Genomic DNA, 25036 nt, shown 5'->3' with positions numbered 1-25036 from the left:
TTCCTGTGGCTCTGTTTCTGAGAAGTGTGTGTGTGTGAGGGGGGTGTTTCCCCTATCCTTTCTGTGAAGGGGGATGGGAAAACTTAGTGTCAAGTTTACAGTGGGGACTCTGAGGCTGTCTACACTGCCACTTTCAGCGCTAAAACTGTAGTCATTCAGGGGTGTGGGAACCCCCCAGTGACAAAAGTTTTAGCGTTGAAAAGCGCCAGTATAGACAGCATTTTATCGCTGATAAAGCTACCACCCCTCATTCCTTCCGGGGGGTTATTTTTTTATCACCGGGAGAGCTCTCCCCCGGTGATAAAGCATGACTACACTGCCCATGTCACAGCACTGCTGCAGCCACGCTGTAATGTGGACAGTGTAGATATACCCTAAGATGTTTGATCAGGGAGTGGCAGACATTTCAGGAACTTGGAAACAGCAAATCAGTGTCAAACTGAAGAGATTTGTTTCTACCATGGTGATTTGTTTTAGATGACTTTGCTGATGGTTGTGATTATCTGCTTTCTGTCTCTAAATTGAGCTTGACTTTAACTCTTCCTGTACTAAGCGTGTTCTGTAGCTCATCTTGGTAACTTGTTTTCCCCACTGCTCACCTTAAGTGGGCGTCCTGGGTCCAGAGCAGAATGTAAATCCAGAACCTTACAAATATTCCAGAGCAGCAACCACATCAGCAGAGGGTAGACCCTGGGAAAAACTTATTTTCCTGCCTAAGCTGTTCTTGTCTCTTGAGTCAAACATGCTTGATCTACTCCTGTCAGCCTTGTAGAGATAAGTAATTGCTAAAGAGTAAACCTGATTCTAGTCTGCCCCGTGCATCAACCAAAACACCAGTGAGGTTTAATTCCAGGACTGCAATATTGGGCAGTGATATCTGAAGCAAAGCACAGCTGAGTGGAGACAATCTGTTAGGTCTCACCTTTGTGCATTAGCCTTTAATCTCTGGAAACTTGGGTTCAGTTCCTAGACTGGGGCAAAATGAAAATAAAATTGACAATACAAAGAGACTAAGATGACTTTTGCACTCCTTGGTAAGGCTGGAAGATTGAGTGGAGTAGCAAAGTGAGTGAGAAGAAAGAACAGGAGTACTTGTGGCACCTTAGAGACTAACAAATTTATTTCAGCATAAGCTTTCGTGAGTGACATCACCGTGTTGGGACTGCAGATCAGGAGGGACGTGCATTGGTAGAGCTGTGTAATAAGTATCTCTTCAGTGAACCTCAAATACTTAAAAGGATAAAATTAACTATTGTCTTAGAGAATTACTGCTCTGGAAAAGAGACTGCCCTTAGGTCAGTGGTTCTCAAACTTTGCACTGGTGACCCCTAGCAAGCCTCTGAGTGCGACCCCCCCCCCCTTATAAATTAAAAACATTTTTTTATATGTTTAACACCATTATAAATGCTGGAGGCAAGGTGGGGTTTGGGATGGAGGCTGACAGCTCGTGACCCCTATGTAATAACCTCGTGGCCACCTGAGGGGTCCCAACTCCCAGTTTGAGAACCCCTGCCTTAGGTGTTCTCTCTCTCCTCCCCCCTCCCTATTGCTTCATTGGTCTGATAGCATTAATGTTCTTTTTGTTGCTAAGTGCTGCTCTTCCTGTGCTGCAGACCACTTCCATCCAGCTTCAGACCTCCAGGCTATTCTTGCTTGGAATATGGGCAGTCCTACTTCACCAGCTTACACTCCTCTGTAGGAAGCTGTACTAATGCAGACTCTAAATCCATAGCTGAATCTTTCAGCATTACTTGCTGCCACTTCACTTTTTTTTTCTTTACTCCTGGCCCCTCCCCGCAACAGGCATATTCTCTTCTAATCTGTTTCTATTTACAATATCCATATAGTGGCTATAACCAACAATGGATATTCACAAGAAAAGCAGCTGCATATTTTACAGTATAGCATCTCTTTGAACTCCAGCAAAACAATTGTGCAAGTTCCAGTTAGACTGTAACTTGTCCCTTAACGGCATGGTTGCCTGCTGCATCAGCCACACCTGGTATAGGGGAAAAGAGAGGGTGTGTCAGGGGCATTCTGTGGGCAGGTGTGGTGAAACAGAGCTTCACTGCATCTGAGCCACCATTGGTGTAAGGTATGCAACAGACCTTACACTATAGGAGGAAATTAGAGCAGAATGGGGCCTATTAACTTCCACTTGGATCTGGGAGCCATGCCAGCTCTCTATAGTCTCTGTGTCCAAACACTATATTGGACATCCTGGAGAATCAGGGCCAATGTCTGCTGGTATTACTGTGGCAGAGCAACTCACTTGGCTAAATCAGCTCACTAAAATTCAGTGAACCTATCTAGGCATGGCAATGATTGCCCATTTGTGTCAGTTTTCTCTTCGCCTCACTTAAATACCTCTCAACATTGAGCTACTAACCCAGCAGGTAGCTAAATTTATTTAACTCTTTTGGTAGGATCCCATCTTGGACAGATGCTTTAATATTGGGGTCTTCTCTTTTGGAAACTATTCTTTAGTGTGCAAGTTGTCTAGTGTCCTCCAATGCAAGACTAATTCTGAAACCACCTCCATACACACAGGAAAACTTAGTTGACATACTTTCCTTTGGAGAGTGGTGTGTGTCTAATTGGCACACAGACTTCCATTATAGCCATGTGAAAATGGATGCGGATGCCCACTGAGGGGGTGTGGGATTAAAATCGCATGCCTGAACTTCTTTGTTTTGAGTCTCAGACACACAAGTAGGGCTAACTATTCGAAGTGAAAGCAACATCCAGAAAATCAGGGTTATGACCATAAACTATGTAACAGATGCCATCTCCACCCATCTAACTGCCAGTAGTCTAATCTTTACCCTGATCCAGCTGAAGAGGCTAAATCTGATCAAATGCCCCCTGTGCTTAGAGTAGAGGACTCCTTACTACACCAAAACAGTTTTCTTTGAGAAAGTAGGGGGAAGTGTAAGATATGCCCTATTCTTCTAGTAGAATTTCCGATAGGATGAGAGACTGGCCTTATGAAGCAAACGCATGCCAATAAAATCTATATGCTCTTTGAGTGACTACAAACCTCAGGAGCAAAGCTTGGATTCTTAAGGATATCTAAGAATACATTCTTCCTTCTGCCCAAAATACTATCCAACTAGAAAGTGTCTTCTGAGACTTGGGTACTAACAAACCTGCAATACTTTCTCTCTTCCTCTTGTCTTGGCACCTGTCTTTCTCAGGTAGGTCTCTTTAAAATTGCAGTAAAAGTATCTGGACATTTGTCTTGCCTCAGAACTCTGCAAGTTTAAAGCCAGTTGAAACTAAAATTTGGGTTTGGTGTGATGGATGCTAGCGATGGTGGCAAGTATTCCCTTATTGTTAAAATGGGAGCCTCCAAGAATTTTACATGTTGATCAATTCCAAGCTACGTTGGACTTGTGACCCTCTTGTTTTAAGTGCAGCCCCAGTGAAGCTTGTGTCTTGTATGTGAATTACTACAGTGGTGCCTCAAAATATTTCCTCTCACAAACTAACTTTAGCTTCACCTTTGAATCAAAGCATTGTTTTGAATGAAGGGGTCAGGAGGAAGTGTCAGCTGTCCATCAAATAATCCAAAGAATAGCTTACTGGGTACTACTTCAGGGATTTAGTATGGGGGTCCTCTCCTGATCTCCTATCCCTTCCCTTTTAATAGAGGGAAACAGATGAAAGTAAATCCTTGGTTACTCCCATACAGGGAATTCTACTGGAAATGAGCAACTTTGTAGGATCCTAACCTAAAGCCATAAAGGACTGTTGATGGTCTAGTCTGACATCTTGTATAATACAGGCCATAGAACATCCCCAAAATTCCTAGAACAGATCTTTTTAGAAAAATATCTGATCTTGTTTTAAAATTGTCAGTGATGGAGAATCTACCATGATCCTGGGTAAATTGTTCCAGTGGCTAATTACTCAATGTTAAAAATGTATGCCTTCTTTCCAGCTGGACATCAGTTTGTGATAGCATGACTCCTGTACGGCACACTTCTTGGCAAATGTTAGCTCTACTTAAGAACTGAGGAATTTGAGCAGGGGAATCATGTATGCATGTTAACGGGTATTCTGTGAGATATTAAGAAAAAATTCATGGCTCCCTGCTCATGATGCTTAATGCAACACATTACTACATCAACACATACAACACATTGTCCCTACATCAGCTTATGGATGCTTGTTCCCTTGTGTAGCTTATCACGGGGGTCTCCGTTATACTCTGGACAGCCATAGTAAGCAGGCTTTACAGATATGAGCTAGCGCACAATAAAGTGTGCTCCCAAGCTTCTGGGAGGTGAACATCTGTTTTCTACAGTAAAGTGTAACTTGGTTTAAAGTTCAGATCTCTGAAAGCTGGGGAAACTAGTTTTGATGGGCCCTGCAGTTAACTGGAATGAGCTAGCCAGTGTAGATCAGTTGCTGCACAATAGCATCCTGATAGCATGGAGTACCTAGTAGGGTACCTTGAAGGTGGTTATGTGCCATAATGGTAAACTTGGTATTAGCTGTTGCCCAGTTTCTAGTATTGACTTGTGCCTTCCTGTCTCTCTTCACTGCCCCAGTAGAACCTCTCAAAGGGGGACTGACTCCAAGCAAGAAACCTTTAAAAGAACAATGATCTGTCTGACTCTAACCACTGTTAACTGATGTCTTTTTTTTTTTTCCTGCAGACCTACTCAGGCCTTTTCTGTGTGGTTATAAATCCCTACAAGAACCTGCCCATATACTCAGAGGAGATTGTGGATATGTACAAAGGCAAAAAGAGGCATGAGATGCCTCCTCACATATATGCAATCACAGACACTGCCTACAGGAGTATGATGCAAGGTGAGTGCCAACTATGGGACAGTGACTTTCTTAGTGAGATCTTGAAGTCAAAATGATATTCAAGATGTGGTGGGAGGATTTCTTGTAAAAGACAGCAAACCTCTCTGAGGATGTGTGGAGGAGTCACTAGGCAGTGTAACTTCCTGCCCCCCTTCTAAGGAGAGGGAGATATGATTGGGTGTGTATGCACGTGCTTATAATAAAACCATTGAAATTCACTGAGGACAAACCTAGAGCTGTTTTTGGTGCCGGAAGCAGAGTGTGGTCTGAAACTCTACATCAAGACTTGTTTTTTATTGCATGAAAACTCAATCAAGTTCTATCCTGTCAAGGAGGATAAACACTTATTTGCTAGTACTACACAATGAATTGGCTTTTCATAAATTTAAAAGTAAATACATTGACCAGGATAGCTTCCTGGATATACTTAGCAGAATGCAAACATAGTGTCATCAGATATAAAGAATTTAATGCAAAACCAGGTGTGGTTTATGGGTTCCTGGTAAACTGCCAGTGGATTTCTAGGTGTCAGTTAGGGATCTTTTATGTAAAGCTCTGAAAATCCTGTATGCATCCCAGCTCTCAGTAAGGTGATCTCCTTTTAGAGAATCAAAGCTTGCAGTTGGGGAATCCTGTGGAATGCCCAGATGTATATAGAGTTAGTGCTATTCTGTCTCTTCCTGTCTTGGTATCTGGATTATGGATGCAGAAGTAGCAAAGCTAAAAGGAGTGCCTAAGGGAGATGGCGGACAGTCTGAAATAATGACACTTTGTGACAAGACAGCATGGGAGAGTTGAGGCTGAAACTCCCCCATCCTGTAAACAGCTGTTCACTATTAAAAATCTGGATTTCTGTCACTTCCCCTAGAGGGGCAGAACTTGTATCTCCTGTTTAAGAAAATTCCGTTTGGTCAGTTATCTGGCCTTATCTATAGGGCCCTACCAAATTCTGATCCATTTTGGTCAATTTCATGATCATAGGATTTTAAAAATTGTAAATTTCATTATTCCAGATATTTAAATCTGAAACTTCATAGTGGTCTAACTGTAGGGGTCCTGACCCAGAAGTGAGTTGTGGGGGTGGGGAGAGTCGTAAGGTTGTTGTAGGGGGGTAGTAGCATTGCCTCCCTTACTTCTGCACTGCTGCTGGAGGTAGCGCTGCCTTCAGAGCTGGGTGGCTGGAAAGTGCTGGCTGCTGGCTGGAAGCCCAGCTCTAAAGGGAGCACTGCCTCCGCTGCCTTCTGAGCTGGGTGCTTGGCCAGCAGTTGCTACTCTCCGGCCATCCAGCTCTGTAGGCAGCGCAGAAGTAAGTGTGGCAATACCATGATCCTCACCTCCCTGCTCCCACAATAACCTTGTGACCCCCATTTGGGTTGGGAAATGCTGGTCTCCCCCCTGTGAAATCTGTATAGAATATGGGAAAAGTACACAAGACCAGATTTCACAGTCCATGTGGTGCTTTTTCATGGCTGTGAATTTGGTAGGGCCTTACTTACGTAGCTTGACGTAATTAATGACCTCCATTTCTCCCTGCCCCAGCAGCCTCTCAGAAACTCTCCAGCATAGTGAAGCTATGACAGTAAGATAGCGTGAAGGGAAAGGAAACAGGAAGAAACTGCTTTCCTATTCCCAGATCAGTGACTCAACAAAACTTAAATGGAGGGAGAAATGCCAATAAAGGCTGCTGGAGTACAGTCCCACAGGAGACTTGGCATGACAGATAACTCAAGGTGAAGTGGAAAAGCTGCTTTCTGGAAGAGTCATAGAGTGGTGGAAGCAGGTGGCAATGACTTCCAGGAGTAGGAAGGCAGTGCTTCTTGTTAAAGAGCATGATTCCCTGCTGAGAAATACAAATACCTTTCCTAGCTGTCACTCTAAAACTGCTCTGGTGCATCCAGAGAACACTGCCTGGAATGTGTCCTTTAAAGAACCTCACTTCCTTCTTAAACAAAGGAATTTCTAAACTCCTTGCTCAAATGACAGGACAAATGTGCCTTCTATTCACTACATGGTAGCGTGACTGCCCATAAACCTCTTATCTCCAGTTCACTTCCTCTATTGCTTCCTTCTCTTCCCTGCCTACTCCTTGTCAGCGACAGTGCCAACAGCTGTTCTTTAAACAAGCTACTGACTTGTCCTAGCAGAGTTTCTAGTTTCTGGGAAGAACCTTCACCTCTGTGCAACAATGGAGGCAATTCCTTTGATGCTATTGTAACAGGATTCTGGAAGACGAGGCTTCCTCTGATTATAATTAACAGCAAAACCACTTGGATGTAGAGCAAGCATCCTGTATGGAATCTGTCAGTTACACAAGTTGGTTCTGCAGACAGCCACACAGTTGTGGCATTGGCTTTGGCTACACTTACACTTCAAGCGCTGCGCGGGCAGCCAGAGCTAGCATAGCGTAGTCGCGCCAGCGCTGCTCTGGAGCTCTCCCTCCTCTCCACCTCCCTCCTCTCCTGGAATAACAGCAGCGGCGCCCGCGCTCGCGCGCCCTGGCCTGCTTGACTGGCACTGGCGCTGCGCCGCCGCTGCAGCTGCGCTGAGAGTTTGTTTCTGCCCTGCTGCTCAAGCTGCATTTTTGTAGCAAGCCCTTAGAAGTGATAGGTGAAGTTCCCTTGCACGTGGTGGTTTGTAGCGAAATGGTCACTAGTATCTCTCCATCTTTCTTCCTGACTTTGAGGCAGTGTTAACTGTGTGAAACCCCAGAAATCCCAGACTTGCATTGTTGAGTCATTGCAAGAAGCTAAAGGATTAGTCTAATGTCTGTTTTCTTGGCACTGGTTGGGGGAGGAAGGGAGGGTTTGAGCTCTGCTTAAGTGCTTACCTTGCCTGCTGTAAGGGAAGAGGTAACTGGTGGAGGAAGAAAGAGGGTTACAGTCCTGCCCCCAGGCAAATAGCTCTGAGCTGTTGCCCCTTTCCCACAACAAATCTAACTACATGATGAATGTGGCAGTCTTGTCCAATTAGCTGATTGCTCCTGGTCCTCTTTATCTAGTCCAGAATAACTATGGCCTATAATCACCCTCCTTTGTGCACTTGCTGGGCTTGGAAATCACTCCCAACTGATGGGCTAGCTGGTTGTGACCACACTGTCTATTTAACAAGGTTTTAGTGGGCTCTGAGTGTGGGTTTCAGTGTCTTGTAAAGTGTATGTATTGGTAGCAAATTTACTCTAAAGCAACAGTCTCCTTTTTCAAGGATACCAAATGGCAGAAACCCTAAACTGCAGGGATGACATTGGGGTTTGGCATTGGGGGTGAGGGTGGGAAGGCTGTTGTAAAGTTTCTGGTCCCAGCCAGCCTCCTGGGCAGCCTCCAGTGTTGTTGAACAACATTCCTGTTTGGCTTTCTCCCATTTTGATTAGCCTGTGTGGGAGGCTTGATGCAGCAGTCCGTGGTATGGGAGGAATCTGCACTGAGAACAGAGGATGAAAGAGCCCAGTGCTCTGCAAGGACTGGAGGCATTTAGGATTAATGGTTGTGGCCCTTTCTCCTGTCAGAGTCCAATATTCAGGGAATCCTTCATGGTATGAATGCTTTTAGAGAAAGATAGCAAGCTGGTAACTCTGAATGGAGTACAGTTATCTCTTGAGCTGTTAAAGCAGAAAGCCCTACACGTTTGTTTGGATTCTGTATTTTTTTGGTTTCACGGAGTTTATGGTATCTTAATAAGCAGCCTGTTCAGGTTTAGGTGTGGGGATAGGAGGATTGCTTTTATTCTGATTTAAACTAATCCCGAAATTGTTTAACTCTTTGTTTTGTGTTCAAGCTGCTGCACTACCTTTCAGAACTGGGCTTTCTGGCAGGCTGCTATAGAGGCCCCCTGACCAAAGGGGCACCGGTGCCCATACATTCAATAGGATTAAGTCACTGGTGGGAAACTTAATCCAGGGCACTGCGATGACCTAGAGGCATTGTGGAAAATTTGCCATATATAAAGTGGTGCTGTTTTTATCCCCAGTCTACTCTGCTATGGGGCCTTGGAGGGACCTCAGAATTCTGCTCTTGTTGACAAACTTTGGAAATCCTCCTGTGTAATAAAGTTACTATATTTGTGTGTGGGAGTGAAATACCTAGGGTGCCTAAGTGCTGCAATTCTCCTGGTGTCTGGCACCTTGAGTACCTAATACTTTGAATGCTTTCAAAAGGAAGTGGCTTTATTGCATTGAAAAGAATTGAAGGATATTGGTTTCGTATGGAGATGTCTTAAGCATGCATAGCATTACTCTAATGCAGCAGATGTGCATAAAAGGGAGTGGGTGTTTGTGTATGTGTATAAATTCTTTTACCTGCCTTAAATTTCTAAATAGTCAAGGGTAGTGTCTTCAGTAGATCTATTTGGAAAAGGCATTTCAGAGCTGTTGGAATGGAGTCTGTTCAAGCTAGCTGGGAAGCTTTCTTCTCCAGCATCTTGAACAGGTGAACAATCTTCTCTATGAAATACTGGTGTAGGGCCAGACTGTCCAGACATGACACCGGTGTCTAAAGAACCACACAAAATGGCTGTCAAAATGTCACAATAAACCTTGGCAACAAAACTTGGGGTCAACAAGGAGTACAATTAATCCCTAATGGCTTCTTCAAAACTTCTCCCTAGAAGAGTGCTCTCTCTTCTTGCTCCTAATGCACCTCTCAGGTCTGGCTCTGTCTATTCCCTCCCTGCCAGCTTGTTTCACTTCAGCAGGCAGAAAAAGTAGCAGGGAGGGACTGTTTCCCACATGTGCCAGCAGTCAATTGTTGGGTTTTTAGCATATTAAACATGCCTTGATCTCCATAGATTAGCCCCCAGTGATTCTTAAATAGCCAGTTTACTGCTGGTAGTCACTTAGGAGCTAGCCAATCTAAGGGCTAAAGGGAATGGAACCTCTAAGGGTACATCTGCACTGCACAAAAACCCAAACCCATGGCAAAGTATTAGAGCCTGGGCCAACTGACTCAGGCTTGTGCTATGGGGCTAAAAATAGCAATGTAAATGTTCCTGCTCAGGCTCTGAGAGCCATCCCTTTCTCTGGGCCTCTGAGCCCAAATGGGAACATCTACATTGCTCTTCTCTCTCCTCCCCCTCGCCAGTGTGAACAAGTCAGTTGATGCTCACTGCCACAGAGCTATGTTCTTCAGTGTAAATGTATCCTGAAGTACTGAAACTTTGGATACAAATAATATTTTATCTTAAGGGGAGAAATGCCCCCTAGATATTCTAAACTGCACTAGGACAACTTTAGGTTCTAGAAGTATATGTAACCTCAAGATTCTATAGGGAGTCTTACCAGAGCTGTGCAGAAGCTCCCTTTTTAAAGAGGACACTGTTGCATGTGGCTCACTAAGAGGCACAAAGTAGGTGGGGAAAAATAGCCTGTCAAAGTGGATTGGAGGAGAGCTAAACTGATCAAGTAATGTCACTCTCTTAAACTCTAGAAGTGCCACATGTAATGTAAGTAAAAGAAAATACTGTAGTGGCCCCTCCATGGATTTGAATAAATCTATGATTAATTGAATCACAAATGTTTAAACTCAATATTAACACCCTTATCCCTCTCTGGGAAGGGAGATTGAGGCTCTTCACAGAGGCCTTTCCCCAGTTGCTACATTTCATAGGAAATACCAAGTCCCCTTGATCTGATACTATAGAATTTGAGCATGAATTATTTAGTTTATAACTCTCAGATGTTTACATATTTCCTAAGTTTGAGTAAACAGGACACTTCTGGTTTTGCTTAGTTTGACTGGACTGACTGTACCAGCATTTCATCTTTTTTGTGTCAGACTTGTACGTGCTGGACTGTCTGCTCTGTCCTGTATGTCCCTGGATCCTTAATGCTTGGCAACTGCTATGCAGTAAATATCTGAACTGATTCTCCACCAGCTACATAGCCGTTCAGTTGCTAGAGGTGGCAGCAGAACTGTGGTGTTACAGCATGGAAGGGTCCAGTTAAATTCTCACTAAAAGGGAAGGAAAACTACCAGTGATTTCTTTAGCAATTTGTGCAGGGCTCTACAATAATCCAAAGCAAGAGGCACTGTTAAGTTTTAGTTGCTTGTCATACAGAATGTTTTTTCTTTTCAGTGATGTCTACACTTGAATTGGGTGATAAGGTTAATGTCGCTTTTGATTTCCATAGTTTAATTTTTTTATAGATGTTTGTCTTCTCTGATTGCACTCGGTAATCTTAACTAATTTGCAAGTATGTTTTTGCTTTGAAACACCATTTCTGTTGGAGCAAAGAACATAGAAAATCCTTTACTCATTTGGTTTGTGCTGCTTCTCACACACCTTCTGGTTGGTTCTTATAAACCAAAGCTGAAGGGTTTTAGCCAGTTTGTGGCACTCTAGCCCAGTCTGTCAGCCCCTCTGCTGAATACTGTATTGGCACCATGAGCACAGGAATATGCATACTAGTTTTTTTCCTTTCAGAACTCACCAAACGTTTGTGTAACCTAAAATTGCAGGTAGACTTATTTTCCAATTTTGCTGTTTCCAAATTCAGACATGGAATGCTGGAGGAGGGGATCTGGGATCTGGTCCAAGAATGACTTGGGAAATAACCTTGGATGTTTGTTTCCGTCAATAGATGTAAAAACTTGTGTATATTTAACTTTTTCTTGCAAATCTTTTGGCTTCAGATAGCATGAAGCTGAGACTTCACTTCAGCTGATTCTCTCCTCGTCCATTCCTAGAAGTTCTGTTACTATCCTTGTCCAAGGTCACCTTCATATTAATTCTGGTTTTGGATCTTGGATTTCGACTCTGTCTACACTAACAGTTTACTTCCAAATTTCTTCCCAGTTGGAGTGCTAAGATAGACTGTCTGCTGGCTTTTTAACCACGGTGCTTCTAACCCTGCTTGCAGCATGTCTAGATGGCATGCATGTTCAAATATCAGTGGTCGGTCTGTGCTGGCATTCCCTGCAATGGATTAATTAATCATAATTTATTCAAATCCATGGAGGGGCCACTACAGTATTTTCTTTGACTGACATTACATGTGGCACTTCAAGTAATGTCACTCTCTTAAACTCTAGATCAGTTTAGCTCTCCTCTAATCTAGTTTGACTGGCTATTTTTCCCACCCACTTTGTGCCTCTTTGTGAACCACATGCAATGGTGTCCTCTTTTAAAAAGGAAGCTTCTGCACAGCTCTGGTAAGACTCTCTATAGAATCTAAAGAGGTTACATATATGTCTAGAACCTAAAATTGTCCTAGTGCAGTTTAGAATATCTCGGGGCATTCCTCCCTTTAAGATAAAAATTTGATTACACCTCTACCCCGTTATAACGTTACCCGATATAACATGAATTTGGGTATAATGCAGTAAAGCAGCGCTTCGGGGGGCGGGGCTGCACACTCCGGTGGATCAAAGCAAGTTCGCTATAATGCAGTTTCACCTATAATGTGGTAAGATTTTTTTGGCTCCCGAGGACAGCGTTTTATCGGGGTAGAGGTGTATTTGTATCCAAAGCTTCAGTACTTCAGGGTACATTTACACTGCAAAATACACCTCTGTGGCAGTGAGCATCAACTGACTCCTTGTGGGGAGAAACTTGAATTAAAATGCAAGTGTTGATAAGGCCACTGGGTAGAGCCCTTAAGGAGCCTGCTTTGTGTGTGAGGCAAAGGCTGTAATAACTTTACATAGTAAAGTCAGGTGTGTGTGAAGAGGATGCAGGACTGAAATGCTTCATGGATAAAGCTTTTTCATTTAAGGCTAAATCAGTCCAGCTCTCTCTCTTCGGCTCGAGCCTCTCTTTTGGTCAGCAAGTCAGTTGCTTAAATTGGACTGCATGTACTAGCAGCAGTGTCAGAGGAGCATTTAGTAACTGAAACCAAGAGGACTAGGCATTTTCTCTGGCCTCTCTCCTGCCAGACATTATGTTCAGTGGTTAGGAGGTGGGCGGTACCATCTAGCAATGGTTAAGCTTTTTGCCTTAATGAGTCAGCTATAGGCCGGGGATTGCAAGCCAAGCCTTTGCCTTTCAGATACACTTCCTCTTAGCTGGAAAGATGATGTCACCATTGTGTGAAAGCTATATTACTTCTCCTTTTATGGAGATGTACAGGCTCAAAATCGGAGTTGCTCATGCAGAGGAAGTGGGTGATAAAGGCCTTTTAGGATGTTCTGTAACTAAGATGCTTAGCGCAAACTGAATGTTCTGTTCTAGCCTTCTAATTTCTCTTCCTCCCCACTCCCAAATCCTCCAAAACAAAGCCACCTGAGCTGGGGTTGTAGCCACTTGCCCATTGTACTAGCATATGCAAAAACAGTTCCAGAACTCGTACAGTCCATTTGCTATCTTACAGTACAATGTTACATAGATGATTTTTACATACATCTCTTGTAAAAAATCAAGTCAAAAGTTATTTTTGTGCAAATGCTTTCAGATCCTGGAACCAACCTAAATGCACTCTATCTGGGGACTACAGAGGTTAAGAATGGTTTAGTTTTTTGCATTGGCAAAAAACAGTATGTAATATGCAGTTACAGAGTATTACTGTACACCTTGAATTTGAAGGCTGAATTACTTTCTGGATCCTTGAGATTACTTTTTGTTTGCAAGTACTCTGATACCGTGGTAATAACTAAGTAAAGCTTAGATAGAAATATTTCTTTGCCAGCTGGTCTGAAGTACAGAATTGTTGCTGCAATTAGACTAATGGTTTACTTATTAAATATGTAATTCAGAGGAATGACTCTGTCTGAAAAGCAGATTGTTTTCAATTACTTTTTTTGATTGTCCTATAGTAAACAATTGAAGTTGTGGTACCTAGTATGAGTAACTTGCATGTGCCACCAGTTTTGGAGATGTGGGAGGTGGGTCTCTAAGAAAATGGGTCCCTCTAGTTCTGGCAACTGAAGTTTGACTTTGGCCATGGTTACGCAAGAAAGATCCGAGGGTTGTATGGAATATGTAACATCCTGGAATTTAGAGTAAGTGCCTCTTAAAGTGGAACAACTTCTAAGAAGAGCTGCTTGTGTGGCAGTTTAACAACTTTTTGGTCTTCTGCTAGGATCCTACTTCCTGTGGCTCAGCACAGCATTTGAGTAGTCTGTCTGTACACAATTAGAAGAATTCCAGCTATCCCAGTGATGGCTGTTTTTGCAGTGCTGGGAAAGAATTTCTCCTTAGATTCCAAACTGGAATGTTTCCTTTTATGGTAGTGTCTGCATATAGCTGTGACTTGCCTGCACTCGCAGGTACATTCCTGATGGCTTAAAGGGGAGGTGACTCACAGTTGCAGCTGGTCATGGGGAAAGCAAATGGGAGGGGGTAACATAGTACTGAAAGGGTCCACCTTTATTGTCTAGGGCTTTTCCTGTATGTTCACCAATTGGTATGTCTAATTCTGTAGTAAGGTGTGAAAAGGAGAAACTCTACTTACCATCCACCTATGGAAGATAACTAGACTGCTTCTGTGTCACCACCTCCCTTCCTCATATGAGATTCTAAAACATTCTTCTAGACCAGCGGTTTTCAAGCTTCATTGCACTGCAACCCCTTTCTGACAACAAAAATTACTACATGACCCAGGGGGAGGAGGGAGAGCCTGAGCCCCACCGCCCCGAGCTAAAGCACTCAGGCTTCGGCTTCAGCCCCGGGTCCCAGTGAGTCTAATGCTGGTCTTGGCAACCCCATTAAAATGTGATCATGACCCACTTTGGGGTCCTGACCCACAGTCTGAGAACCGCTGCTCTAGATAAAGTGTCTGCCAGGGCATTTGATTTGTGTATGTTTGATTCTAGTGTCCATCATCTCTGTTCTGTTTGACATCTGGTGTATGTGGCTGTTTGCCAGTGTTTTATCGTGAAGGATAGGGAAGTTACCTTTTTGTCTCAAACGTGCTTCCTACATGAGCCCCCGAGTACCCAAATGAGAGTGTAAGCTTTTCCAGCAGGTGAGCTGCTCATCACTTAGTCAAGTTTTCAAAAGGCCGTAGCTACATATGAATGTGCTGCAAAACCAGCCAGGTGTCTGCCTTACTGAATACAACACCTGGGGCTATGTGCAGATGAATCATTAGTTATTCCCCAATGCACCCTCCAAGTGCCCAGTCATGCAGAATCCTGGCGTGCGCCTTGGTGATCCATTGACCGACTGGAGACCTTAATGGGTGTGGCCTTCTGAACTGTTTAGAAGTCTGTCCTTATACCTGTCATTCAGCTGTGGATTTCTTAAAGAACTGCATTGAACATATCTTAAGTCTTCAGTGACTGAAAAGTCTGCCACTTCATTATAGGTAGTTATACCTATAGTTAAGGTTGCCAGATGCTTAATTTTAAGACCCTATTTTCTTTTTTATGACATAAGCCATTTAGGCAGAGACTTTCCATGCCCAGTGTCTGCCTTGCACTAAATATTTTTGGCAAGTTTCAGTAAAATGGTTCAGTCACTTCTGAAGACAAGATCGGGGAAGTACATTTTTTTGACTGGTTTAAAAAATAAAAAACCCACAAACCTCTTGCAACAGTTTCATTAAGAAGCCCTACCACTTCCATGTTTTAAAGCAGGGACCTGAAATTTGCCTGGGGTGATTGTCCTGGTATCTAATGTACCTTTTTGCCTTTTTGGGTGAATTTTTACAGGGAAAGGGCTAGATTCTTGGATGTATAACCAGGAGTAAGAAAGTGATGGTTGGTTGGTTTGTTTTTTAAACCTCTGTGTATGGCATTGGTGAAACTGGTACTGGAATACTGACCAGAGGGCTGGTGTCAAAATTTTTAAAAGGATATTGAAAAACTAGAGAGGGTACAGTAAAGAGCCACAAAATATTTGAGGGCTGGAGAAAATGCCTTACAGTGACACTTAGAATGCAATCCATTTATCTTACAAAAAGAAGATTGAGAGATGACTTGATTACAGTGTACAAGGGGAGAAAATACTAGGTACTGCAGAGCACTTTAGTTTGCTTGAGAAAGGCATGACAAAAATAAATGGCTGGAAGCTGAAGCCAGACAAATAAGAAATAGAGGCACAAATGTAACAGGTTGTTTAAGCACTGGAACATATATCAGGGGAATTTGTGGATTCTCCATTTCTTGATATCTTCAAATCAAGACTGGATGTCTTTCTTGAAGTTCTCGTAAAAAAGTTATTGGGCTAAATATATGGGTAACAAGGTGGAGGGATAGCTCAGTGGTTTGAGCATTGGCCTGCTAAACCCAAGGTTGTGAGTTCAATCCTTGAGGGGGCCATTTAGGGAACTGGGGTAAAAAATCTGTCTAGGGATTGGCCCTGCTTTGAGCAGGGGGTTGGACTAGATGACCTCCTGAGGGTCCCTCCCAACCCTGATATTCTATTCTATGAAACAGAATGGCCTGTATTACAAAGGTCAGACTAGAGCTAATAATCCGTTCTGCTCTTAACCTCTATGAACTTGGATTAATTCAGAGCATCTGAAAATCTCCACACAACATGCTCAGAGACTTGATTGGCAGCTAAATTCTTGAAGATTGAATCTGCACAGAGCATACTGCATCCTCATAGCTCCCGTGTGAAGCCAGGCTTCACAGAAGCAGTAATGCTGTCCCCACAGTAACTGAGCATCTTCCATTCCTGGGCTAGGACTCTCCCTGCAATTGCTACTCCTGGCTACTAGGAGCCACCATGGCACTGGGCTCCAACTGAGCATGGAAACTCTGTCCTGTGCCGTCTCCCCCTACTGATGCCCAGCCAGCGAGGAGGAGGAAGCTACCTGAATTAGGAACAGGGGAGGGGAAAGTGATTAAATCCTAGGGTAGTCGGGGGGGGGGGGGAAAGGATAGGAGCTGGGGGGAGAGCAGGGTGGGTGGAGGTAGGGATGGGGGGAGGATAATAGTAGGAAGTGGATATGGGGATAGGAATGGTAGGAACCATGTAAGGGGAGGATAGGACTGGTAGGGATGCAGGGGGAACCTTGAACAGGAGCCAGGGAAGGAAGGTAGAAACTAGGGTTGGGGGAGAGGAAAGGGAAGAGGTTGGGACATAGGGGTGTTTATGAAGATATATTCACTAATAGTTTTTAAAAATCTAAGATGTTATGACAGCACCATAGTAAAGCCTAAACACTAATAGTTGGGTTTGGATTGTGTGCAGTAAATAATACATGCGGCCACATACTGAGATGTTAAATAGTTATCCATTCAGTGAGCACCATCCATTCTGCACTGAATGAGGCAGAAAGGGTGTGGGTGTGTGAAGGAGAGGGAGGATGGTATTTGTTCATGTAATTGAATACTCACAGTGCATATACGCAAGGGATCTAAATTTGGGTTTATGGTCGACCTTAATTCTGGTACTTCCTGTATTTGACCTTGCAACCTTAATGTTCTTTTAATGTGGTGGGTTTTTGTGTGTAGTAGTACAGTGCCTCAGTCCTGAACTTGTCACATAAATGGCTAAAGCAAAAACCTTGAGCCACTTTTTTTCACTCTAGCATCCCTATCTCAGCTAAAGCTGTAGTCAATGCTTTGGCCTCCCTTGCTTTAAAGGACAGGTCAACATCCGCAATAGCCTTGTGGCAGGGTTTGAGTTGCATGGCGTATTCTGCATTTGGTAGCAAATAGTTCAGGATGCACAGGAACAAATTGGAGGGGGGGGGGGAAGAGGAGGGGTTTCTATTCACACCCTGGAAAAAGCAAAACAACAATTACCTTGTTTTGTGCCGAATTACAGATACATCTGGACAGGTGAAACTAAAATGATGATGGTGCTACCTTTAGGACTTAGCATAAGAACGGCCATACTGGGTCAGACCAAAGGTCCGTCTAGCCTGGTATCCTGTCTACCGCCAGTGGCCAATGCCAGGTGCGTCAGAGGGAGTGAACCCAACAGGCAATGATCAAGTGATCTCTCTCCTGCCATCCATCTCCACCCTCTGACAAACAGAAGCTAGGGACACCATTCCTTACCCATCCTGGCTAATATCCATTAATGGACTTAACCTCCATGAATTTATCCAGTTCTCTTGGGGAGAGGGGAGGAACTATACCAAGGTTTAGAGGTGACTGGTCATTCTTCTGAAGACACTTGCATGAGGGTGCTTAGTGGCTTCTGCTCTCCATGTTTTGGGGAGTGCCAGCATACTCTCTGAACTTAATAGCTTTTGTGGTGTAGGCAGAAGTGAGTTTTGGCCTGTCTGATCCTGTGTTTCTTTTCTTTCAGATCGAGAGGATCAGTCCATTCTGTGCACGTGAGTATTTACATTCTTCAGCTTGTCTTGCTGTCAGCTCTTGTTAAAATCCTGCTGGAGGGCTTAATTGGGGGTTTACTGGAGTCAGTATGTCACATGATACTGTAGAGGCTAGGGAACATTTGCCTATTTAAATCCTCCTATTAGCATCCCTTCCCTGCCCACATCTCCCCTCTTTCTGCACAATGATTGTCTCCGGCATGAAGGAATAGGAAATAGGTGATCTTAAGGTGATGCCCTAGTGGAGATGTTACTTTATTGATGCTTGGAAAGGACTCTGGAAGACCTGGGGTAGCAGTGGTGTATATACAGTCAACAATGCAACTAGGAAGGCAATAGCCATGTGCTCTCATTCATGCTATCTAGGTTGAGGTTGTAGGGAATAATGTGCCTACTCAACATTGCGGTTTCGTCTTCCGAGCCTAAAAGTAAGACTGATCCCCCCAAACCCTGTTAAGTTCTGCTTCTGAAGGAGTTAACTACAGATCTTTTGCTTAAGGGAATTCCTTTTAAGGAATTCACTTAATTGCCTTTGTGTCGTCCTCCTCACCCTCCCCTCCCCCCATATTATTCCTCAACCACTTGCATGTGAAGACTGCCAAGTGACTGGAAAGCAAAATTTCCTCCCCACCCTGTCACAAGAAACTGGCTGAGCAATAGGACTAGAGCACGGTACTGGTTGCTCTACTGTTCACTTAATGTGTTCAGGTTCTCTGTTAGGGCAAGTATCTCAAATCAATGTTTAATAGCAAGAATGCAACTAAAAGCACTGTGGTTAGCTGGAAAGCATATTGGGTTTAAAAATGTGAATGCATTTCCCCCATCTTCTTCTTGAATGAATCCCAGGCTTTGTCTTTGCAGAGGTGAATCGGGAGCTGGTAAGACAGAGAACACCAAGAAGGTCATTCAATATTTGGCTCATGTTGCTTCCTCGCACAAGAGTAAAAAAGACCAGGTAAGTGCCTGTGTTTACTACAAGGATGCTGCACTGTCATGCTGAGCACCTACAAGCCATGGTATGCTAGGAGATACCTTGGTTAATACTGGCTGAATAAACACTAGGTACCAACTTGGGCATAGGGGAGTCACGAGACAACAAACTATAAAGCTACATGCAAAATTGTCATGGCTCCAAACACCCCACAAGTCAGGGGCCATTATTCTCCCCCATAATTCCATTGACTTCAGTGGAGATACACCAGTTTTTCAGTGTGTCTTGGTTTCATAGGTGGGTGTGTTTTAGGGGCACAGTTTACAAGCCATCACATATATTAGTCTTCTGACTTGCTCATATAATGATTTGTGGCCAATCCAAACAACTTAAGTGATCCTGGAGATGCGGTCTCCTTTATTCTGCTCCTCTGTATCTTGGGACTGGTTATGAAGTCTGTTCTATAAGCACAGTCTCCAATTTGGAGAGGTTCATAGATATGAGCTGAAGACTTGACTGAAACTATAACAGAACTTTTAAATGGGTGAAAAGTATCTAAATACATTAGAACAAGGGTCTTTTTAGTTGTCTCACTTATATTTTTTTCCCCTCCCTCTCCCCTTGATGGATTATGACCGAACTCATCAGTTGTGTCCTCTTAGGTGAGCTGCACGTTTACTGCACGTTCTGCACCAGGAATGCATTTTGTCCCTTTGTGTGATTTGAGCACCTTTTCACTTCACATCAGTGTCACTTTCTGCAGCTAGAAAAGTCCCATAGACAACTCACAGTTCTGTTTTTGTCATGCACAGTAACCTTTTGTAAAATGCTGTCAATTAGAGATTGCAGATGTGTCCAGTTCACTCATCTAGTCTGCACTCAAGATCTCGCTTGTAGAACTTCCCAAGTACACTCTTGAGAAACTATTCCTGTATAGTGAACTAACCAAGGGGAGTTGAACTGAACCTGGCTTTCCTAGAACTGCATATAGAGCCTCCGGTGTGCATGGTGTTCCTAACCAGTTGGAGTTGATTGGCTGTCTAGCCTTCCACCACAGCAAGTTAGCTGTGAGTGCAGTTGCTGGGAAAGGTCAGGAAGCTGCTGCCCTGAGTGTACTGGATGTTCCAACACAATGAGCTTGTTAGCCAGAGTTGCACACATGGGAAATGCAGTTAACTTCTGAGCTTTATAACGAAACCCAGATGCCAAGCGCATCTTCGATATCTCTATGTAAAAACTTCCTCTTAGTAACTTAACAATAGCCATGCTCTGCGTGTGTGTATGTATAGGGTACATGAAAAGGATACTCTCTGCATGCAGGTGTGTGTGTGTGTGTATGTATGTATGTATGTGTAAGCACACCGTTCTAATGAGTGGTTTCTGGAATCAAAACAAAAACCTAGCCTTTCATGTGCCAGACGCTGAGATCTACAAAACCTTTTGACATGGGCTGTCAGTAGCTGTATTTAGAAACAATTTTGTTTTTATATTTTTTTTTTCTTGGCATGTGTGTGTTTTGGGGGGAAGGATCATGGGATGGGGAGTTAAGTATTCTGCTGCTGCTTATTCTCAAGTGAAACTTCAGTCATCTAAGCAGACCAAGGATCTGATTACAGTATAAACCAGCCTTTAGCTGGGCTTAACCCATGACTTCTGTGAGTTCAAGCTCCATTTAGAAGGTTCTCTTAAGGAATCCTGCAGCTCATTTTGTAACTCTGGTGGCTCCATGTTTACCAGCCTTACCAATGAGGATTAGAACTATTCAGGATCCTTAATGTTAGATGGTAATGAGCCGTTTCTGCAGCCTGGCTGACCTTCACGCTCCCTAGACCTGGTTCTGGATTCCAACTCAGGTTATCTACAGATTAGTATAGTAACTTTGAGACATCTGTTCACCTGTCACAGGGCTGGGCAAACTTTTTGGCCTGAGGGCCATATCTGGGTATGGAAATTGTATGGCAGGCCATGAATACTCATGAAATTGGGATTGGGGTGCAGGAGGGGGTGAGGGCTTTGGCTGGGGGGGAGGGGGCTCTAGGGTGGGGCCAGAAATGCAGAGTTCAGGGTGCGGGAGGGGGCAGGGAGTACAGGCTTTGGGGTGGGGCTGGGTATGAGGGGCTTGGGGTACAGGAGGGTGCTCCAGGCTGGGGTTGAAAGGTTTGGAGGGCAGGAGGGGATCAGGGTTGGGGCATGGGAGGGGCTCAGGGATGCAGGCTCCGGGCAGCACTTGCCTGAAGCAGTGGCATGTGTCTCCTCCGGCTCCTGTGAGGCCAGGTGCTTCTGCTGGGGCCTCCCCTGCAGGTCCCATTGGCCGCAGTTCCCAGCCAATGGGAGCTGCCGGGTTGGTGCTTGTGCCGGGGGCAGTACGTGGAGCCCCCTGGCTGCCCCTAAACGTAAGAGACGGGGGGGGGGGGGAAATGTGCTGCTGCTTCCGGGAGCCGTGTGGTGTGGCGGCACGCATGTGCTGAGTGGCCCCTGACCCCACTTCCTGGCTGGTGCGCCAGAGCAGGACAAGCCCCAGACTCCACTCCCCAGCGGGAGCTCGAGGGCTGGGTTAAATTGACTGGTGGGCTGGATGTGGCCCGCGGGCTGTAGTTTGCCCATCCCTGACCTATCACTACCCAAGGGAATAAGTCTGCAGACTGCTTGTGCTAACCCCCAAGGCCACTAGATTAGGCCCCGCTGCTGGCACCATTAGATTGAGGATGGAGCATGAATCTTGGTCTCCTGCATTGGCAGTGTAATACAGTATGGTGTTACATTTGGTAGCCTAGAGCCTTTTGCATTTCTGGTATCTTTTGATCAAGAGATTAAATTTACAACTCAAGTCTCTGCTTTTTCCTACTTTTTCAAACAAAAACAGGTTTTCTAAAGCCCTTCCCTCAGCTGCAGTGTGGGGTGGGGAGGGACACCCCTTCCACTGATTTCTATTGACTTGCAAGGATTCTAAAGCAATGATTAATGTTTTAGGTGATTTTTTTCCCCCCCCAACATAATTCACTGCATTTATAGTGGTAAGTACTACTAGGCAAGGTGAGGCTGCATTTAGGGCAGCATTCCATTAAAATATCTGTTTTCACTTAATCAAATTGTGTATTGGGGAATGGGGCAAGTGAGTTGTGGTTGGAGCTTTCCATGTTTGTTGTCTACCTCACTTCACCTGTCTCGAATCATAGAGTACTATTTTCAAAGCTAAAATTATAACTTTTTCCGATCAGAAATGCAAATGCCATGTTGCAACTCTGGAAGTTTTTATCATGAGTGATGTGGTGCTGTTTTCTTAAAGCTTCAGCTGCTGGAATTGTTTCTTTTCCTATTTTTAAAGGAAGTTTGTAGCTCTCATGGTTGTAGAGAAAAGCTTGCAATCGTGAACCATAAAGACTCAAAAACCAGAAAGAAAATAAAAAGAAACCAAAACTTATTTTTTAAATTGAATGATTAAGTTAATCTCCTGATCTTTAGAGGCTTGCCTCATGATTTTTATTTTTAAACATGGGACTGGCAAGGTTCCTATTTTTGGCATATGGCTCCTCCTTTGGAAAGAATCTCTTAGACGTTGGGAGTATATGAGGAGGAATTCTGAGTTTTCAGTGGGCATCAAAGAGGTTGGTAACTTAAACTGATATGAAATCACGGAGAGAGGGGGGGTGCTAAGGGCCCAGCTGCACATTGCCACTGTGGGCTAGCAACCAGACCTAGAAGCTGGTACTGCAACAGTTTGCACAGGAGGGAGGGGGATGTTGTGTCCATCTCAAATGCATACAGAATCTTTTTAAAAATTGTTTAAAAATCGGCTTAGGACCTGCAACTACAGGTACAGAAAGGTTGGCAGTGTCTTAATTACAGGATCTCAGCAGTTAGCGCTGAATTCTGCGAATTGTAAGGTTTTGTAGCTTAAAGTTTTTCCTATTGGAAAGATAGTCCTCAGTATGCTGCTGCTTCTACCTGGCTAATGGGCCATGCAAAAACAGTCTTCAGTTAAACAATGGCTGCAGAGGTGTGAATGCTGCTTCCTCCTGTGAAGTATGACCTGAAACCCTACATGGGCTACTTAAATACCAACATCAAAAGCACACTTTTTTTTCTACTTAAAACTAACACTAAGGCAATGTTCAGGTTACATATTCATACATCAGTGAGGAAAGGAGCTAATGCTTTCATGGTAACATCAACCTTTTAATCAGATGCAGCATTATAGTAGCATACTGAGAACTTGCTTCTGCAAAAGATTTGGTATTCCTGCTGCACTGCAACATTCTACCAAGCTGGTTCCCATGACTGGTCTCCGATTTGCTTAACTTTAGCCTTTCCCTATTCCTCTCACCCCATGCCCCTCCCCCACCCCCAGTCCCCACTTACCACTGTGACCTGCTTACAGGCAGCTGACATGCTACATGCCTACTACTATTGTGGGTCTCCTTACCCGCTAGATCCCGCTATCCTGGCCCTCCCCTTCTCCTTGCTTCTGACTCCACCAACTTCCATGTGTCACTAATTGCACCCTTCATTCTTGAGGTTAAAAAACATGAAGGAATTAAATTGCCCACAATGCACATGTTGCTGTGAGACTCTTAACTGTCACTTTCCAGTTCTTGTGCAGCTAAATTTGGCCTTGCCGGTTTGATTTTTTTTTAGCTGAATAATTAAATCCATTTAATACCAAAGTCTAACTGCTGTTCTCTTCTAAATAGTCTTTTGATCTTTACCCATGGTCCTGCAGTGAGGTGGTAATGTTGAATTTGTGACATCACTCATTTCCATAGTAACAGATTGCAGTCCACAAACAGGATTAGGACTTCACTGCAGGATCACTGGACAGGATGGAAACTGTTGGAGAGTAGGCGTGGGTGTTGCAGCTCACACGTGTTTCAGAATAGCAGGAGAAATGCAAAATTACTGACAGACTTTTTATAGCACGTTTTGAGGTTTTCTTAGCACAGCTAAGTGTGACCTTATGGCCGGGGTCGGCAACCTTTCAGAAGTGCTGTGCCAAGTCTTCATTTATTCACTCTAATTTAAGGTTTTGCGTGCCAGTAATACATTTTAACGTTTTTAGATGGTCTCTTTCTAGAAGTCTATAATATATAACTAAACTAATACAAACTATTGTTGTATGTAAAGTAAATAAGGTTTTTAAAATGTTTAAGAAGCTTCTTTTAAAATTAAAATAAAATGCAGAGCCCCCCAGACCAGTGGCCAGGACCCAGGCAGTGTGAGTGCCACTGAAAATCAGCTCGCGTGCCGCAGGTTGCCTACCCCCTGCCTTATGGGATGGATGGCTGCTGTCCCAGCCTATTCCTTCCTGTAACTAAACATCTTATGTGCACTTGTGACAAAGTGAATAAAAACTTAGTTGTGGCTGTCTCTTCTGTGTGTAACTCTGCAGACTAATAGAAATGGTTGACTCTGTACTTCAGGCTTGTAAAGGAGAGTTGTGACCTGAACGCAGCAGTAAGGAGTAGAAATGCCAGGGTTCTAATTCCAGGTTTTAACCTTGGGCAAGTCACTTCATATCTCTGCCTAATTTTTACCATCATTAATGGGTATATTTATTTTACCCACCTCTAGAGGCAACATGAGGATTGACTAATGTTTATAAATGCACTTTGAGAATGAAAGGAGCTGTAAAAGTACTTTTTGTCATGTAAACACACCCTCTGCAATCTAATTTCTGGGATCAGCATTCATGGGCAAAAATGTTGGGCTCTGTTTCCATGCATCAGGAAGTCCTGAAGGCTTACTGTCCACTACTACAAGGAGAAACCTTAACCCAGTTGTCAATTTCAGTATGTGGGATGGAGTGTTTTTTGCATATGGCTAATTTTGAAATACATGGGACTCGCTACTTCCAGCACAGAGAAGGGACAGTCAGTTCAAGTAACCACCTACAGACTTCTGGAAAATGTGTATATGTTCCAGAGATTGAGCACTTAGTACGGACAGCAAGTCTGGCTGGTCTCTCCACCCTGGAACTCTGTTGCCTATGGGGAGGAGGAGTGTGTGGAAGTGGAAGACAGCGGATAAAACAGTTTGACTCAAATACCAGTGGTTGCCTTTTGTTACATCCCCACAGAAGAAGCTTTTGCTGGTCTGTGTAGAGATGAGAGCCTCAGTCAAGC

General features: G+C 43.9%; 1 protein-coding gene and 1 long non-coding RNA gene across 2 annotated transcripts in view; one reads left to right on the top strand and one right to left on the bottom strand.

Moving 5' to 3' along the window:
- MYH9 (myosin heavy chain 9) overlaps window positions 1-25036 on the top strand; it is a 97641-nt gene that overhangs the window by 24537 nt on the left and 48068 nt on the right. The window contains exons 3-5 of the mRNA XM_039486902.1: window positions 4665-4821; window positions 17959-17986; window positions 18848-18941. Coding sequence (XP_039342836.1) covers window positions 4665-4821; window positions 17959-17986; window positions 18848-18941 — 279 coding nt within the window. The remainder of the gene's footprint in view (window positions 1-4664; window positions 4822-17958; window positions 17987-18847; window positions 18942-25036) is intronic.
- On the bottom strand, window positions 18699-23819 carry LOC120371345. Its single transcript, XR_005584296.1, has 2 exons — window positions 23341-23819; window positions 18699-18861 (listed from the first exon to the last, which is right to left on the bottom strand). It is a non-coding gene; the product is annotated as an uncharacterized LOC120371345 (long non-coding RNA).

This window comes from Mauremys reevesii, linkage group 1 (assembly GCF_016161935.1).
Source record: "Mauremys reevesii isolate NIE-2019 linkage group 1, ASM1616193v1, whole genome shotgun sequence".
In the NCBI taxonomy this organism is placed as follows: Eukaryota; Metazoa; Chordata; order Testudines; family Geoemydidae; genus Mauremys; species Mauremys reevesii.
This window is presented reverse-complemented; position numbering and strand designations above follow the sequence as displayed.